This window comes from Mastacembelus armatus, chromosome 13 (assembly GCF_900324485.2).
Source record: "Mastacembelus armatus chromosome 13, fMasArm1.2, whole genome shotgun sequence".
NCBI lineage: Eukaryota > Metazoa > Chordata > Actinopteri > Synbranchiformes > Mastacembelidae > Mastacembelus > Mastacembelus armatus.
In genome coordinates, this window is record NC_046645.1 from 25146116 (window position 1) to 25163076 (window position 16961).

Here is a 16961-nt window from a genome sequence, read left to right on the forward strand (position 1 = left end):
ATGGAGAACGTCTCCTCACACAAACACTTTATCCTCAATGGCTTCAATGAACTCGGAGCACTGAGGCCCGTCCTCTTCCTCCCTTTCTTCATCATCTTTGTTGTGTCCCTGTTGGCCAACTCACTGCTGCTGTACATCATCATTTCACAGAGAAGCCTCCATTCACCCATGTACATCCTCATGGCTGGCTTAGCCTTCGTGGACCTGACCTTTCCACTGATCTTTGTCCCCAACATGTTGTTGAGCTTCTTGTTTAATTGGAGGGGGATCTCTCTGATTGGCTGCCTGGTTCAGATGCACCTGTTTCACATTATTGGAACTTTTCAGCCCACATTTCTGGTGTGGATGGCACTGGACCGTTACTTCGCCATCTGCACACCCCTGTACTACCATGAATGTATGTCACTACCAAGATTCCTCAAGTTCATAATCCCGCTTGTGGTAAGAAATATCATCATGATCACACTGTTTGTGGGTCTGGCAGGAAAGTTGTCCTTCTGTGCTTCAAATGTGATAAACCACTGTTTCTGTGAGCACATGGCCTTGGTGGAGCTGGCCTGTGGAAGCATCACCATCAATAACCTGGTGGGTTTGATGACCATGTGCCTGATCCCTGTAGCAGATTTCATTGTTATTGCTGCCTCTTACATATTCATATTCAGCTCTGTGCTGAGGTCTGGAAAGACCGGTGCCAAAGCTCTTCACACATGCATCACCCACATTGTGGTGATCAGCATCAGCCTGGTTGTGGCACTCATCGCTTTCCTGTCTTATCGGGTCAAAAATGGCCTTCCTGCTGCCAGCCGGGTTTTCTTCAGCACCATGTACCCAATGTTTCCAAGCCTTTTCAACCCGATCATCTATGGTATCAGAACTGCAGAGATCAGACAGCACATCATCAAGACACTGACATGCTGTCGCTTTATCAGAGCTGTTGCCCATTCTTAAGACTAATCAGATCTGTAAAGTAAAATGTCTATAATGTATAGAAACACATTTCTATGATGAAACTGAAATATAGATCTGAAATCAGTACTGCGAAAAGGAAAATGCTGGTAGCACCAAAACATGACATGAATTCAAAATTATCAGATAGAATTTACTTGTTTTCAGGGGTTCTCCAGGGCAGAGGTTGTGTGGTAGGAAGGGGGATACTCCAGAGTCCAGGTGATACTTTATTGCTTAACTACCGTGGTAGATAAAAATGTCCATTATAAATATTTTGTTCAAGAGTAAGGTAGACAGTAAGTTAAAATGTGTTTACTAGTGCTGGGCAACAATTCAAATTTTTTATTGTGATTAATCGCATGATTTCCCTGCAATTAATTGCATTGTTAAACGCAAATTTCAGTAATGAATTCAAAAGTAGTGCATAGAGCACTTTTATTTTAAAACTACTGCTATATGAACAAAAGTGCAATAACATTTGGTGTGCAACGACTTTAAAGTAATGTTTTTAACAGCAGTATTTCCTTTACACAGTAGCAGTTAAAGAAAAGATTTCTTGTAAATCTCAACTTCAATTTTAATGTAATAAAATCAAACATGAAACCAAAGCTATTTGCCACTGCCAGGGCATTGATGTTTTATCCTGTTTGTTATTGAAAAACAAGTTACCAGAGCCACGATCATACCATTTCTGTTATTTTGTCATTGCGCTAGTCCTGTTCTGGTTCCTACAAGCATTGCAGCAGTCTTACGCCCACCCCAAATGCTCTCATTGGTTGAGACGCGTGATGATGCTCATCCCAAGCCAGTAATGATCAAGATGCCACCCCTCCTGTCACCCATGTATGTGTATTCAGAGCCAGTGAGCAACGGACTTTCAAAATAATAAAAAATAACAATAAAAATAGCCTTAATGCACGATAAAATTATTGAGGTGTTAATTGAGTTAACGTGATAATTGTCACGGGTCGGCTGGATCCACCTCCCTGTCAATCACAACGAGACACCTCCCCGGAGTATTAGTCACTCATTTCGCACACCTGCTCCTCTTCACGTCAGCACCTGTCTCACTCAGTTCCATGTCCGATCTTGTTAGAGAATGCCTGGACTTTGCTCGACAAACACACCCTACGGAAAACGCCTTATCTGCTCCTTACCTGTTCCTGAATCCCACGCCACACCAGTTCCTGCCGGCTGTTCTCTCTGCTCTCCTCCTGTCCCCTCTCCCAGGGTTCGTTAATAAAGAGATTGAAATACGACCCTACTCTGTGTCCGACTGAATCCATAACAGAAGATCGGACCGTAACCCTCAGGATGAGCACACTAGACTCCGTACAGGAGCTAGTAGAAGCGCTTTGGGAAGTCATCCAGCGCTTCCCTCCACCAGCGACTACCGGAGCGTTGCCACCAACCTCCATGACAGCCACTGCCAGTCTTATGTCACCGGTAGTGGTTGCGAGCACGGTGGCTCAACCAACGCCCTTCTCCGGCGCTGAGGAGGAATGCAGTGGCTTCCTGCTTCAGTGTGATCTCATCCTGAACCAACATCCTCACCTGTACCCCACAGATAAATCAAAGATCTCTTTTGTGGTGACCTCGCTGACGGGACCAGCTCTCCAGTGGGTGGAAACCATTATTAGACAAGCAGGACCCGCAGCTCAAACCTATGATCACTTCACTGCTCATTTTCGGGAAGTATTCAGCGGCTCCTCAGGAGACTCCTCGGCCGGAGAGCCCTCACTACTCACCGCATTCCGTCAGGGACTTAACCCCGAGTTACGTCTGATGACGCCGGAGGTTTGAAACAATTCATCCAGCTCGCAACACGGTGTGTAAATCGTATCGGGGCATGTACTTCAGGACTACCAGCCGCTCCTACCAGATCACCAACCCAATTGTCGGAGGCCGTCAGTCACCCTGAGCCGATGCAAACTGATTCCACTCGCCTCACCCCGTTCCGCCGGGGTGAGGCGACCTACTCGGACTCGGGTGAGTGCAATTCATCCCCCCATACCCAGGATGAACCCCCTGACCACCACAGCTCTATTAACCTTTGGCATGTCTGTGATTCAAGTTACCACCCTCCTTGACTCAGGATCGGCTGGAAACTTCATCTCCGGCATTCTTGGGCAGCAGCTCAGCATCCCAACCACTACCACGGCGATCCCCTATGATGTCCAGTCAGTCACCGGCACCCCGTTAACCACCTCCCACGTTACCCACCTTGTGGGGCCCCTGCTTCTCCAAATTGGGCTACTGCACGAAGAGGAGATCCATTTGCTGGTACTGGAGGGAGCCACTATGGATCTCATCCTAGGTCACCCTTGGTTGGTTAAACACAATCCCATCATTTCCTGGAGAACGGGAGAAATTCTTCAGTGGGGGGAGGAGTGTTTCCCTGGTTGTTTCCCAAAATGTCCTCAGTTCCACCCTCTTCACTCTACCCAGCTAAACCTTAACTCCACATCCATAGAAAGCCCCGTCCAGTGCCAATCAACTCACATTCCTCCTTGTTATTCAGCGTTCAAAGACATCTTCTGCCCCCAGAGGGCTACTCAGCTGCCACCACACAGACCCTGGGAAAGCGCAATCGATCTCAGTCCCGGGGAGCCGTTACCACAGGGGAGAATCTACCCCCTGTCCATACCAGAACAGAACGCCATGAAGGACTACATCAGAGAAGCGCTCCAGCAGGGGTACATCACTCCATCCACATCCCCGGCAGCGTCAAGCTTTTTCTTTGTGACTAAGAAGGACGGTGGACTCAGACCCTGCATTGACTATCGAAAACTCAATGAAATCACAGTTAAGTTCCGTTACCCATTACTCCTGGTACCAGCCGCCCTAGAACAGCTCCGTGGGGCGACCATCTTCACCAAATTGGACCTATGCAGTGCATATAATCTCATTAGAATACGCCGAGGAGACGAGTGGAAGACAGCTTTTGTGACCCCTACAGGCCATTACGAATATAAGGTCATGCCCTATGGACTCGTTAACGCCCCTGCCATTTTCCAGAATTTCATGAACGAGATACTCCGGGATTTTCTCCATCAGTTTGTTATCGTCTACATCGACGACATCCTCATCTATTCTAAAGAGCGGCAACTACATCTGCAACATGTGAAACAGGTACTTCATCATCCACTAGTCATCCGTACACTTCATTGGATACGTCATAAACAAGAAGGGGGTGCAGATGGATCAGGAAAAGGTGAAGGCTGTTTCCTCCTGGCCACAACCCACTCACGTCAAGGAGCTTCAGAGATTTTTAGGATTTGCCAATTTTTACCGCAGGTTCATCGCCAGTTACAGCATGGTTGCCAGCCCACTCACGGACCTTTTAAAAGGACGCACCAAAACCCTGGAGTGGAATCCGAAGGTGGAAGAGGCTTTCCAACAGCTAAAGTATGCATTTACTCATACTCCTCTCCTGGCACACCCAAATCCCAAGCTGCCTTTTGTGGTGGAGATAGACGCCTCTACCACCGGTGTCGGAGCTGTCTTATCCCAGTACCAGGGAACCCCAGGTCAACTCCATCCCTGTGCATATTTCTCACGAAAACTAAGTCCAGCAGAGAGGAATTATGATATAGGGAATAATAACACGTTAATTTGCCCAGCCCTAGTTTTTACCTGAACACCTTAGCCAAAAATCACTTACTGTCAAATCTGCTGTTGTATGTGTTTGACATTTAGCTAAATAGAGTAGTTGAGTTGCCAACCTGTTGGACCAGGTGTTGGGGAGACTGCCATACACACTTGGTAAAACAAGATAACGTAAGGGTGAATAATAAAACTCCTGCAGGGAGCCTGGACTAAAGTTGCTGTTCCCTCATGGTGAATGTTGTTTTAGTTGCTAAGGCCACAGGGGTGTCCTGATCCAATCTCAGAAATTGTTTTTGGAGCTGAAAGGGGCATTTTTTAACCTAAGAATGACCTTGTTTTTTTCACTCCAGCTGTTGATGCAGCTGTTGTAAACAGAGAAGAAAATTAGCAGCACGATGCGGCTAAAATGTCTCCAGTGTGTAAATGTTTTCAATGAGAAAACAAAAACTGTCAAGTAGCATGTTGTAATACCCACAATGCCAGTGTTTCACGAGGCGGAAGTAACAGAGCTACATTCATTTCTACTAATTTGATACAACACCTAAAATATAAAGACTCTACAGCGTTTACTACCAGGCTGATGCTGATCACCACAATGTGGGTGATGCATGTGTTCACAGTTTACGATAATACGGGACTAAGCAGAATTTGATTTGCACTTCTCTCTGAATGTTAAAGTTAAGCTAGTACACCACTTTGAAGTTGGACTGTGATTACATTTTGTGTTCTAATTATACCAATGCAATGCTGCTGTTACGGATGTTGTATAATAAAGTTGCTCGGCCCAAAATACAGACAAAGTTCTTTTAATAACTCAGGTAAGTCAAACACTGAACTGAAGTATACACAGGCGGTGTCCAGAAACAGGATCATGACAGCTGCACTAAGTAGAAGTAGCTATTCAAAATATTTTATTTGGTTATTTTGTTAAAAAGCAAAAAACCAATGCTGCACTAAGTGGAATTGTCGTAAGAGCCATATAAAAATTTGTTTACTTAAGTTTGTCAAAAAAAAAAAAGTGTCCATTCTGGGCTACTGTAGAAACATGGTAATGCAACATGGCTGCCTCTGTGAAAAGAGACCCACTCTTTATGTAGATTTAAAAGGCTCATTCTAAGAATAAGAAAATGAAATTGTTTGTATTTTCTGGTGATTTACACATTAATGTTTATGAAAACTATATTCTGTTTCTGCAGATAAATCACTTTAAATATTACACACTGCACCTTTAATGAACAACTTGAACTCTGAATAACTTTAGCATATGTGAAGTGTGCACTGTGCAATGTATTAAGCAGGAGAATATAAGTATTGGAGTGGGACTCAGTATCAATGGATAGAAACACATCCATCCATCATTCATGACAGACACACACTCACAATTTAGAGTCACCAGCCAACCTAACCTGCATGTGTTTGGACTGTGGAAGGAAAAAACCCACACAGACACAGGGACAACATTCAGACTCCACACTGAAAGGCCCCACGTCCACTGGGGTCCAGACCCACCAAACACAGTTTGAGTTTCCGGAGACCACCATGCTGCCCTCACACTTCCATGAGTACTTAAAAAACAAATTAGAAGTTAGTTATAAAAAACCTGATCATGGATTGTAGAAACATGATACAAATATTCAAAATAGTTAAATACTATAGATAAAACCCAACAATTCCCTTATGAGCAAGCACTTGACGACAATGGAGAGGAAAAACTCCCTTTAACGGAACAAAAAACCTCCAGCAGAACCGGGCTCAGTTTGGGCGGCCATCTGCCTCAACTGGTTGTGGTGAGTGGATAGAGCAGAGAGAAAAGAACAGCAACAATAAACAACAGATAGACACTGCAGGTTGGTGGGGCCAGTAACTCAGCGATATACAGCTCCAGGAAATGGCCTGGATGCACCTGCTGCGGTGCTGGGTACTCGGGCTGCTGCGGAGAGGAGGCAGCTCTGGACTTCAGCAGTGAGAAGGCAGCTCTGGACTCTGGGCTACCCCTCTCTGACGCCGCCGCCGTCTGTGGCGACACTGCAGAACAGAGAACTCAGGCTGGGGAAGAGAGAGAGTTAGAGGGGACCCAGGGTGGGGAAGGGAGAGAATGAGAGGGGACCCAGGCTGGGGAAGGGAGAGAGTGAAAGGGGATCCAGGTTGGGGAAGAGAGAGAGTGAGAGGGGACTCAGGCTGAGGGAGGAGAATTGCCAGCTCAGGCTGAGGGAGGAAATGAGGAGACTCAGGCTGAGGGAAGAGAAGAGGAGGCTCAGGCTGAGAGAAAATGAGCTTAGACTGAAAAAGAGAGGCCTCAGACCGAGGCGAAGAAACCTCAGGCTGAGGGAGAAGAGGAGACTCAGACTGGCAGATGAAGAGGCTCAACTGGAGAGAGAAGAGGAGGATCAGGGTGAGGGAGAAGAGAAGGCTCAGTCTGGGAAAGTGAGGAGATCGGACCGAGGCGAGTGGCGTCCTGGTCCGGGGAAATGAGGAGAACTGAGGGTATGGAGAGCTGAGACACCGGAGATACTGGGACATCCAGATAGTAATGAGTTACAGTAATCTAGCCTTGAGGTAACAAATGCATGGACTAGTTTTTCTGTGTCATTGTGAGACAGGATGTTCCTAATTTTGGTAATGTTGTGCAAATGAAAGAAGGCAGTTCTAGAGAAGAGCAGTCCTTTAACTCATTTATTTATGAGTTAAAGGACATGTCCTGGTCAAAAATAACTCCAAGGTTTTTTACAGTAGTGCTGGAGGCCAGGGCTATGCCATCTAGAGTAGCTAAAATTTTAGAAAAGTTAGTTCTGAGATTTTTAGGCCCAAATATAATGACTTCTGTTTTCTCTGAATTTAAAAATAGAAAGTTGCTGGTCATCCAGGCCTTGAAGACACGCTTGAACTCCATAACTAACTTTTGTTCGTGTGGATGTTTCAACATGAGAAACTGGAATCTGTCCGATAAATAGGATTGGAACCATTTTAATACTGTTCCTCTGATACCAGTCATATGCTCCAGTCTCTGTAATAAGATGCTGTGGTCAGTAGTGTCATACAGGTGGAATATAGGTGTACAGGAATACAGGTGGGGCCACCATGGAAACCGTGGACAAACCCACTTGGGACCCATATTTGCAGTCCAAACTTAACCCTTATGGGGCCCACATGGACATGCTGGCTGGGTGATAAATAGTATCCAGTTCTGGCTTTACAGAGAGCTTTTTCATATGTTAATAGACTGTTTTTCCAGACTAGAAAAATTTCCTCTAAATTTGTGGAACGCCACTTCCTTTCCAGCCTTCGTGATGCCTGCTTTAAGGTACAAATATGTAAATTATACCATGGGGCTAGTCTTCTCTGATTCACTAACTTCTTTTTCAGAGGGGCCACAGAATCAAGCGTTTCACGCAGTGAGGTTACAGCGCTGTCAACAATATGATCAATTTGGTAGGGAGTGGGATTGAAGCAGCTGCCCTCCACTATGTTTATACTTGGCATAGATGTAAATAAAGATGGAATCATTTTCTTAAATTTATTAACAGCATTGTCAGATAAACATCTGCTGTAGTGGAATTTTCTTCCAAACGCTGCATGATCCATCTAAATACCACCCAATGAGAATCCAGCATGAAATGACTGACTGCAATACTACAGCAGGGGCAGCTGAACATGATGATAAAAGTCAGAATAAAGGGTTTATTTCCTTCAGGCTCAGGTTTGTTGTTTGTTTTAGTTTTACTTAGTTTCTGATTTGGTTGCATGAGGCTGTTCCTCTGGGATTTTCAGTCTAGCTGTGTGTGTGTGCAGCCAATAGCAGCTTTGGATGAAAGGGATGAAAACACAGATGAGTGGATCAGTAGGGACGGGGGATCGAGAAAGGTCTGTACCATCCTGGACACATTTAGACATGAACACCTCACACAATGATAACACCTGTTGACTTTTCTGTACAGCTGCTGTCAGCATGTTTTCATGTGTCTACCCTTAAATCTAATTTTCTTCAAACTAGCGAAACCAGCAGATTATTTCTCCTTGAGCTGCCCTTTTCTGTCAGTTTTTGATACTGTGTGATTTATCAAATATTGCTCTTAATCTGAATCTCTTAATTCATTTCAGTCTTTTCAGTCCTTTCATTGATGGGAAACTGAGCACCCTGAGGAAAGATGAGCTCCCTCTGCCCTGTGTCAGATTTGTTTATTGCTGTGTTGTTTTTAGTGGATTTGCTGCTGAGTCCTTCCAAAGTTTCCATTCAGCCAACAGACAAATTTACTGGTAAATGTCATTGATTTATCGTCCTGCAGAGTGACCACAGTGTCCACTGTTCATGTTGTTCCTTTCTTGTGCTGTTAAAACTGAACTACTGAAACTACTGAATCCACTCAGGTTTGAGCCAGTAAAGCTTCTGTGTTTGGTAGCTGGACAGTTTAATATGTTGCGACAAAGATGGCGACAGAAATCTGTTACTGTGCTGCTGTTTTTATTTCTTATTTTGAACCTGTGACTAATAAAGCGGTGACATTATTCTGTGTAGGTCATTTTAAAGATGTTTTGTTCTTTTCTGTTTTAGAGCTCCAGTGTTCTAATGATTTAATATTTCTTCCCATTCACATTTGAAAGTGTCATGGATTTTAGATGTTATGTTTGCATTGTTTTCAGTAACTGTTTAACGTGCACATCTTCCAGAATCCAGACTGACCGTGTGTCAGAATAAATGTTTGTGTGAAAAAGAGAGAAATATTATTCACCATATTAGTTACATGTGTTTTGCCACTGTTGATCTCTTTGAACTGTAGATGAAAAATCTGAACCATCCTGCTCCGACTCCCTGATCAGAGAAACCAGCCTGTTTTCCTGCTGTGGCTGCTAACACTACATACGCACAAACAGGCTTCAAACAGCAGCAGAAAACACTTCATTATGTTGTGTTTGACCAGTGTTGGTGTTAAATGTGCAATAGCTCACATTTTACAGTGTCTTTAGTAACATGACTTAAAGTATCAAAAGAAAATGATTATAGAAAATTGCTGTTTTTGAGAATAGATTCTTTGGATTATTGTTGATAGTTGAGTATTTACAGTGCACAGCATTTTAATATTTAGCTACTTTCAACTACTCCATCTGCTGTTGGTTTGATGTATAGAAATATTTTAAGGTTTTGAAATCAGAATCTAAAAATAACTTATAACTACAGCTGTCAGATAAATGCAGTGCAGTGGATACAAGTATGAAGTACCATGTAAATGCGTGTAAATAAAGTACAAGTACTGCAAAATGGCACATTACAGGAATAAACTTGTTCATGTCTTGTGACTGCAAAAGTCACAACAGAGCTGAGTCACGTAAACTGGCTGCCAGCTGCGTGTGTGAGACAGGTTCCAGGACCCTCTCCTATCGCAGCCAATCAGCTCACAGCTGTTTAATATATCTGTTTGAAGGAGCAGTCACACGCACATACACACCCACACACACACACACATATACCAATGGATGTTCTGTGGTCCATTTAATTTGGGGTGCAGATATTAATGAGAACTGGATCCTGGACTTGACCATGGTGTCCGGGTCACTTGACCTCCAGTCAGTCACTTGAAAACCTCTGCTTCTACTCCATGTGAGCAATCTTCAATTGCTCGCATGGAGCAGCAGCAGAGGTTTTCTAGTGTGTTTTCAATTTTGTCTTTGAAGAAGTTAACTTTTAAACATGCTTGTGTGTCTGCAGGTTGACCAAAGTCTATCCGTGGATCAGGAGGTGTTCAGCAAAGAGGAAGATGGAGCTGCCGAGGGACAACATGTCCTCGCACAAACATTTCATTCTGGACGGCTTCAGTGAACTCAGAGAACTGAGGCCCGTCCTTTTCGTCCCATTCTCCATCATGTTTGTTGTGTCACTCTTGGCCAACTCACTGCTGCTGTATGTCATCATTTCCTGGAGGAGTCTCCATTCACCCATGTACGTCCTCATCGCCGGCATGGCAGTCGTGGACCTAAGCCTTCCGCTGTTCTTTGTTCCCAACATGTTGCTGAGCTTCTTGTTTGATTGGAGGGGGATCTCTCTGATTAATTGTCTGGTCCAGATTTACTTTGTTCACTTATTTGGAACCTTTCAGTCCACTCTGCTCCTATGGATGGCGCTAGACCGCTACTTTGCCATCTGCACCCCACTGTACTACCATGACCAAATGGCTTTACCGGGATTCCTCAAGTTTGTGATTCCTCTTGTGATCAGAAATATCATCATGATCACACTGGTGGTGACACTGGCAGGAAAGTTGTCCTTCTGTGCTACAAATGTGATAAACCACTGTTTCTGTGAGCACATGGCCTTGGTGGAGCTGGCCTGTGGAAGCACCGCTCTCAACAACCTGATGGGGCTGTTGACTGTGTTCCTCATCCCTGTCGCTGACTTCATCTTTATCACCACCTCTTACATAGTCATATTCAGTTCCGTGCTGAGTTCAGGGAAGTCGGGTATCAAAGCTCTGAGCACCTGTGTCACCCACATTGTGGTCATGGCCGTCAGCCTGACCATCATACTCATTGCTTTCCTCTCGTATCGGGTCAGAAACGGTCTCCCTGCAGCCGTTCGGGTTTTCTTCAGCATCATGTACCTGTTCTTTCCGAGCTGTTTCAACCCGATCATCTATGGTATCAGAACCACTGAGATCCGACAGCACATCCTGAAGACACTGACCTGTTGTGGAATAGGTCTTTAAAAACTATTTGCCAAAGGTAAAATTAGAGAAAATACCGAGTAAATCTGAATTGTGAGATATCAAAATCATGAGGTGACGAGTCAAAGTTTCGAAGTTTTAAAGCAAAATGACAACAATTTTTAGTTTTGATAAATTTAAAAAATCACCTAGCTAAGTTTGGTTTGTGACAAGTCCAAATGATTAAACACTGAATTCAGGTTTGTCAAAACACAAATGTACTTCAACATTAGAAGCATAAAACCCATATTTGTCAAGTACATCTTTCATGGAGAATAGGAGATATCATATATGTATATTGCTCAATATGTGCTCAAGCTAAAAGTAAACTTCATTATGTACAGACGTTTATCTGTGTATGTTTGTTGTGTTCATATCTGATGATATATTCTATTTACATGGACTGACTTACAGCATAGCCCAACTGCACAGTGACTAAACCACTAAAACCACTAAAGGTTCACTGCACTGGAGTGCAGGTTTAAATGGTAAGACTAATGAATCTGTGATTGGTTGTGTACTTCTATCTTTGTCAGTACCATTTTGAGCATATTTCTATCAAAGTGAGGAAATCTTTCCAGTCCTCACTTTTTCAGGTTTAGGTTTAGGGCAAGGGTTGGGGTTAGGGATTTAGTTGTGATGGTTAGGGTTCGGATCTAGGAAATGCATTATGTCCTCACAAAGATAGAAATATGTGTGTGTGTGTATTACTGAGTCCAAATCCCATCCACAGACTGACAGCACTAATGGATCTGGTGTACTCAGCGTAATGTGTGTGAATCCAGAACCTGGTTCAGCTTGTTGGTTTGTGCCGTAGACCATTTCACATTAATGTATCTGATATTCTAATTATTGATGCATTATTGTGTTCATCACTTTAATATTGCAATATTGAATTTTCTCTGGGATCCAATTCAGTTCAATTCATTTTATTTGTTCAGCACCACATCTCAAGACACTTCACATAGAAACACAACACAGGGAGGAAAGAGCAGCAACAAGAAATAAATCAAATCAAATGGCTTTAAGGTGCCATGATGTGTTTGTTGATTAGACCTGAATGTAGAGGAGTCAAAGTATAAAGTAGCAGGAAATGGAAATCCTCAAGTAAAGGATGTCAGACAGTTGAGTTGTGTATATGATGTGAGTCAGGATGATGAACAGTGTACATATGTGTGTCCATCACTAGGTGTCAGTGTGCTGCCACACTGTGCTGATACTCAGCCCACAATAACCTGTTCAAGCTGCTTCAACAACCTGACACAATGGTTCTGCAGAGGATCAGCCTAACGGGACTGAGTCTGTCCACTGGACCTGAAACAGGGTCATGAACATAGAGGCAGGACTGATAAACAGCCTTTGACTTATATGATCCTGATCACTGGCAGGACACACACTCAGCTGGAAGCCACTGACTGAAGTAATATACTCATACTTAATTTTCTTTATATGCTACTTTATACTTCTTACTCTACTGCGTTATACAGGGAAATACTTTTACTGCACTACGTGAAGACTATGAGAGGTGAAACGTCTCTAACGTCTTTAATGTACTGTAAGTAGAATTTTGTTAATATTATTACTGCAGTAAAGATCTGAATATTTCCTTCATATTGTGATGTCTGTGTAATTTTGCAGCTGCAGGTCCAGGAAACACAGGATGTGCAGAGTAGAAGCTGGAGGACTGAGCAAGACCTGTAAGGATCAGGAACCATGCAGTTAGCTGACCTCAGTAAGGACTTCAGTGTCCAGTACATGTACCTGCTGGAACAAAGGTTTATTCACTCCTTTGGTTAAAAACACTGGAAAACACGAGGTTAAAAACCCAGAACATTTTCTACAAACTTTTTCTAATCTGCTTTAAAAAGTTTTAAATGATTGGTCATGTTGAAGTGAAGGTGATTATTTTAAGTTGTGACTATAAAACCTCATTAACTTCAGTCATCTTTTCATGTGTTTGTGGTAAAATGTTGAGACAGATCCTCGGCTCCGTTGGTTCCATGTTCTTTCTCTCGTCAGCTCATATTGATCACGCTGGAATAAAACTACAGAACCAACAATACCTGAAAGCAGCACCACAAAGACGCCTGTGTAGTAAAGATTTGACTCCTCTTCCTCATGTCCTTCATACTTTTGTTGCCAGAGTAAAAAAGGTCAAATGTTTTAAGTTGAACTTGGTCACCACGTCACCAGCAGAACTGTACCAAGGACGAGCAGCAGGGTTCAGTGAGCCGACCTGCTGTTTCTGAGTCAAACTGTCCAAACCGAGGGTTCTTTAGTCTCCACAACACAAATCTCATTACAGCCACAGTCCCAGCAGTCTGACTGAACAGACTAATTACACAGGGCACATAATTAATCCCAGCATCCTCAGAGGAAACCAAACTCTGCTGTTTGACCTCAGGGCCAATTAGCTGCAGGTCCGACTACAACAAAGACTCCTGAAGGAACCGGCAGCAAATTAGATTTTACAGTTTTAATCTCAGAGGGGATGTGTCTTTCCTCCAATTTACTGTTTCAGTTTTGTAGCAGGAGGCAAGACATTTTCCTTTGTTACACACATTGGTTTGTGTTATTTCCACAGATTCAGGTCAACACAATCTGATGGCAGCAGGTGATGTAACGTCAGACATGAGTTGTCAGATCACAAACTCAATATAAAATGATGCAGAGTTTGTTAGAGCAAGAACATTATTTTCATTAACAAAGCTGTTTTCTCCAATTTCAGAAAAAGAAAATGTCTCATTCTGTGTCAAACCTAACATCACAGCAAACACAGAGTTTACAGTCAACACCTCTGTGGCCTTTTTGCTTGGAAATACTAATCATCTAATATTGCCAGCGTGGTGTCACCCAAGCACAGTTGTGCTGCGTTTGGGATCAGTCTTCCTGTGGGACATTTGGACTTCAGCTATAAGAAGAACTGAGAGGGGACCGGCTGTTTCTGGCTGAGCGGCTGATGAAGCAGCAGGCAGACTGCAGGTAGGAAACGTTTGGAATTTATCTGATAAAAACTCTTTTCAGGGTCCAAATCTAAAATCAAACTCTAGATGAAATTACCGGCTGGATGTTGTTAATAGATTTTTAATCTTGATTTAACGATCAGATTTAGTGATGAAAAAACATTTTTTAAATACTTTACATATTTTTTATATTTTAGGTCTGTAACTTGTATACCCAGGTCAAATTTTTAAAGGCTACGATGAACAATCCTTTTATGTTGAAGTACATTTTGCTAATAAAACAGGATTTCTGCTTGACTTTAAACATTGAGCTGCTTTTAAGCTGAGTGTGCAGCTGACTGGCTAGTTTACAGTTTGAAACAAGCTGCAGGAGTTAGTATTTCTGAATGCTTTAATGTGACTGACCATACAGTGTAATTTACACACAGCACTGAACCATCACTTGTCTTCCACACTTTAACAGTAATAATAACAATGTTCTTTTATTCACTGATAAGCTGAAACTTCCTGCAAAGGTATTTCACATGAATTAAAAGCTGTGCAGTGTGTGATGTGAAATGTGTAGTACACACAGTGTTTGTGTGGGACATTATTTTCTTACTGAATTCTTATTGTTCAATGACTCTAGAGAACTCTGTTAGCAGTATCACATTTATGACCCTTCACCATGTTAATGTGATTTGAGCTACAACAAAACATCATAAATATCAGTGAATGCAGGATGAATATGTTGTTATTAATCAGTGAATGCTTGTGTTTATAAAACATCAGAAACTAATCCAAACACAAAGACGTTCTGTTTCCAGTCACAGGAACCAGCAAATAGTCACGTTTCACAGTTTACACCTTTTTTCAGTGATTGGTCCCTTATCAAACAGTCAACAGCATAGACACATAGCTACTGTAAACTGATCCTGTGTATTTGCTGTGTTGTTACAGTATGCATCTTTTTCTGCAACAGTTTGTCTTATTTTATGCTCACAGGATTTATTTGACTTTATGCTTGGTGCTCTTTCTGTCTTTAAGTTTCATGATTGGTTTATTCACAAATCACGTTCTCAGCTGTTTTCTCAGCAGCATGAGGTGACACAGTAACATCTGTGTGGGTGTATATTTTGTTTCTCTTTCACATCAGTAATCACTTAACTATTTCATAAATCTGCATGGATCAGCATTAATGAGAAATCGCTGTTGTTTGTTGCTGACTTTCATGTGTCCACTGTGATGCAAATCTACACTGATGGACACTAACATACCTCAGCATTAGGGGTTTTTTGTATTAGTGTCTACCTGAAATGTGAACTGGGTTTGTACAGTGGGGACACAGTGGACACACAAATACAGTGACAATAGGCCTCCATAGACTTTAATATATTTTAAAACGCTGATGTCAGTTTTTTACTCTTCATCTGAGCTCCCTGAGATGTGAGTGAATGTGTGGGGACTTAATTCAGCTCTAAGAGAAGTGATTTTCACAGTTGGATTTGTGCATTTTAGTGGCATCATGCTGTAGAAAATGTGCGTCACATGTTTTAGATATTATATAATAATAATAATTATGTAATAAACTGCACTGAGCAGCTGTACTTGCATCATTATTTAAAACTGTTATTCTAATGTCAAAACAAACTGCATGAACTTCTGCACATTTGGTCACTGAACGGTTGAAGCCTGAGGTTCTGTTCTTGCACTGTCACAGATGTCCTGTCTTCCTGTGGATAATATCAGTGCAGGTGCAGCCGGAGCTATGCCGGGTGCATCACTGGGCGGGAACTCCTCCCACAGCACCTTTGTGTTCAGAGGTTTTCCCGCGCTACAGCATCACCGGCGGCTTCTGGCGGTGCCGTTCTCTGCCTCCTACCTGTCGGTGCTGCTGGGAAACTCTCTGCTGGTGTACGTCATCCGCAGCGTGGAGCGTTTGCATAGCCCCATGTATTTCCTTATCTGCGCTCTGTGTGTGGTCGACATCCTCGTGGTCACAGCCATCGTCCCCAACATGCTCCTCGGCCTCTTGTTCAACTGGGATGAGATCTCATTGGCTGGTTGTTTGACTCAGATGTTCTGCACACACTTCCTGTCCTCGGTGGAGTCGACGTTGCTGCTGGCGATGGCGCTGGATCGCTACCTGGCCATCTGCCATCCGTTGCGCTACACTGAGATCATGGACTCGTCCCTGTTGGTGAAGCTGCTGCTCTTCACAGTCGTGCGCAGCGTCTCTATCATGGCGACACTGGTCAGCTTGGCAGGTTCGCTGCAGTTCTGCAACTCCAACACGATCCAGCACTGCTACTGCGACCACATGGCACTGGTCAGCCTGGCCTGTGGCAACACACGCAAGAACAGTGCAGTGGGACTGGCTGTGATCGTCTGTTTCGTGGGTGTGGACATTCCTCTTATCTTCTTGTCCTACATGAAGATTGTGAGCGTCGTCCTGAGAGCACCAGTGGCTGGCGAGGACCGCTGGAAGGCGTTTCACACCTGTGCCACTCACCTGATGGTTATGATGTGTTTTTACCTGGTGGGCAGTGTCACTTTCCTCTCTCACAACCTGAGCATTCCCATATCAACAGACATCAACACGTTGATGGGACTGATGTACATTCTGTTCCCAGCAACAGTCAATCCCATCATCTACGGGGTTCGGACCAAAGAAATTCGAAGTGGCTTTTTTAGGATTTTTAAACTCAAAGGGAAGCTAATTAGGACTGTGAAGGTTTCTCCTTCTGGAAAAAGACAAACATGAGAAAAC

The 16961-nt window shown here is 43.3% G+C and overlaps 2 protein-coding genes across 2 annotated transcripts; both read left to right on the forward strand.

The window, feature by feature from the left end:
• On the forward strand, positions 1–948 carry LOC113135029 (olfactory receptor 52E4-like). Its single transcript, XM_026314667.1, has one exon. It carries the CDS (start codon positions 1–3, stop codon positions 946–948), a length of 948 nt encoding a protein of 315 aa, XP_026170452.1.
• A 15011-nt stretch (positions 949–15959) lies between these two features.
• Positions 15960–16955, forward strand: LOC113121749 (olfactory receptor 52K2-like). The gene has a single exon (XM_026292510.1). The coding sequence runs from the start codon at positions 15960–15962 to the stop codon at positions 16953–16955; it is 996 nt and encodes a 331-aa protein (XP_026148295.1).
• Positions 16956–16961: the final 6 nt, after the last annotated feature.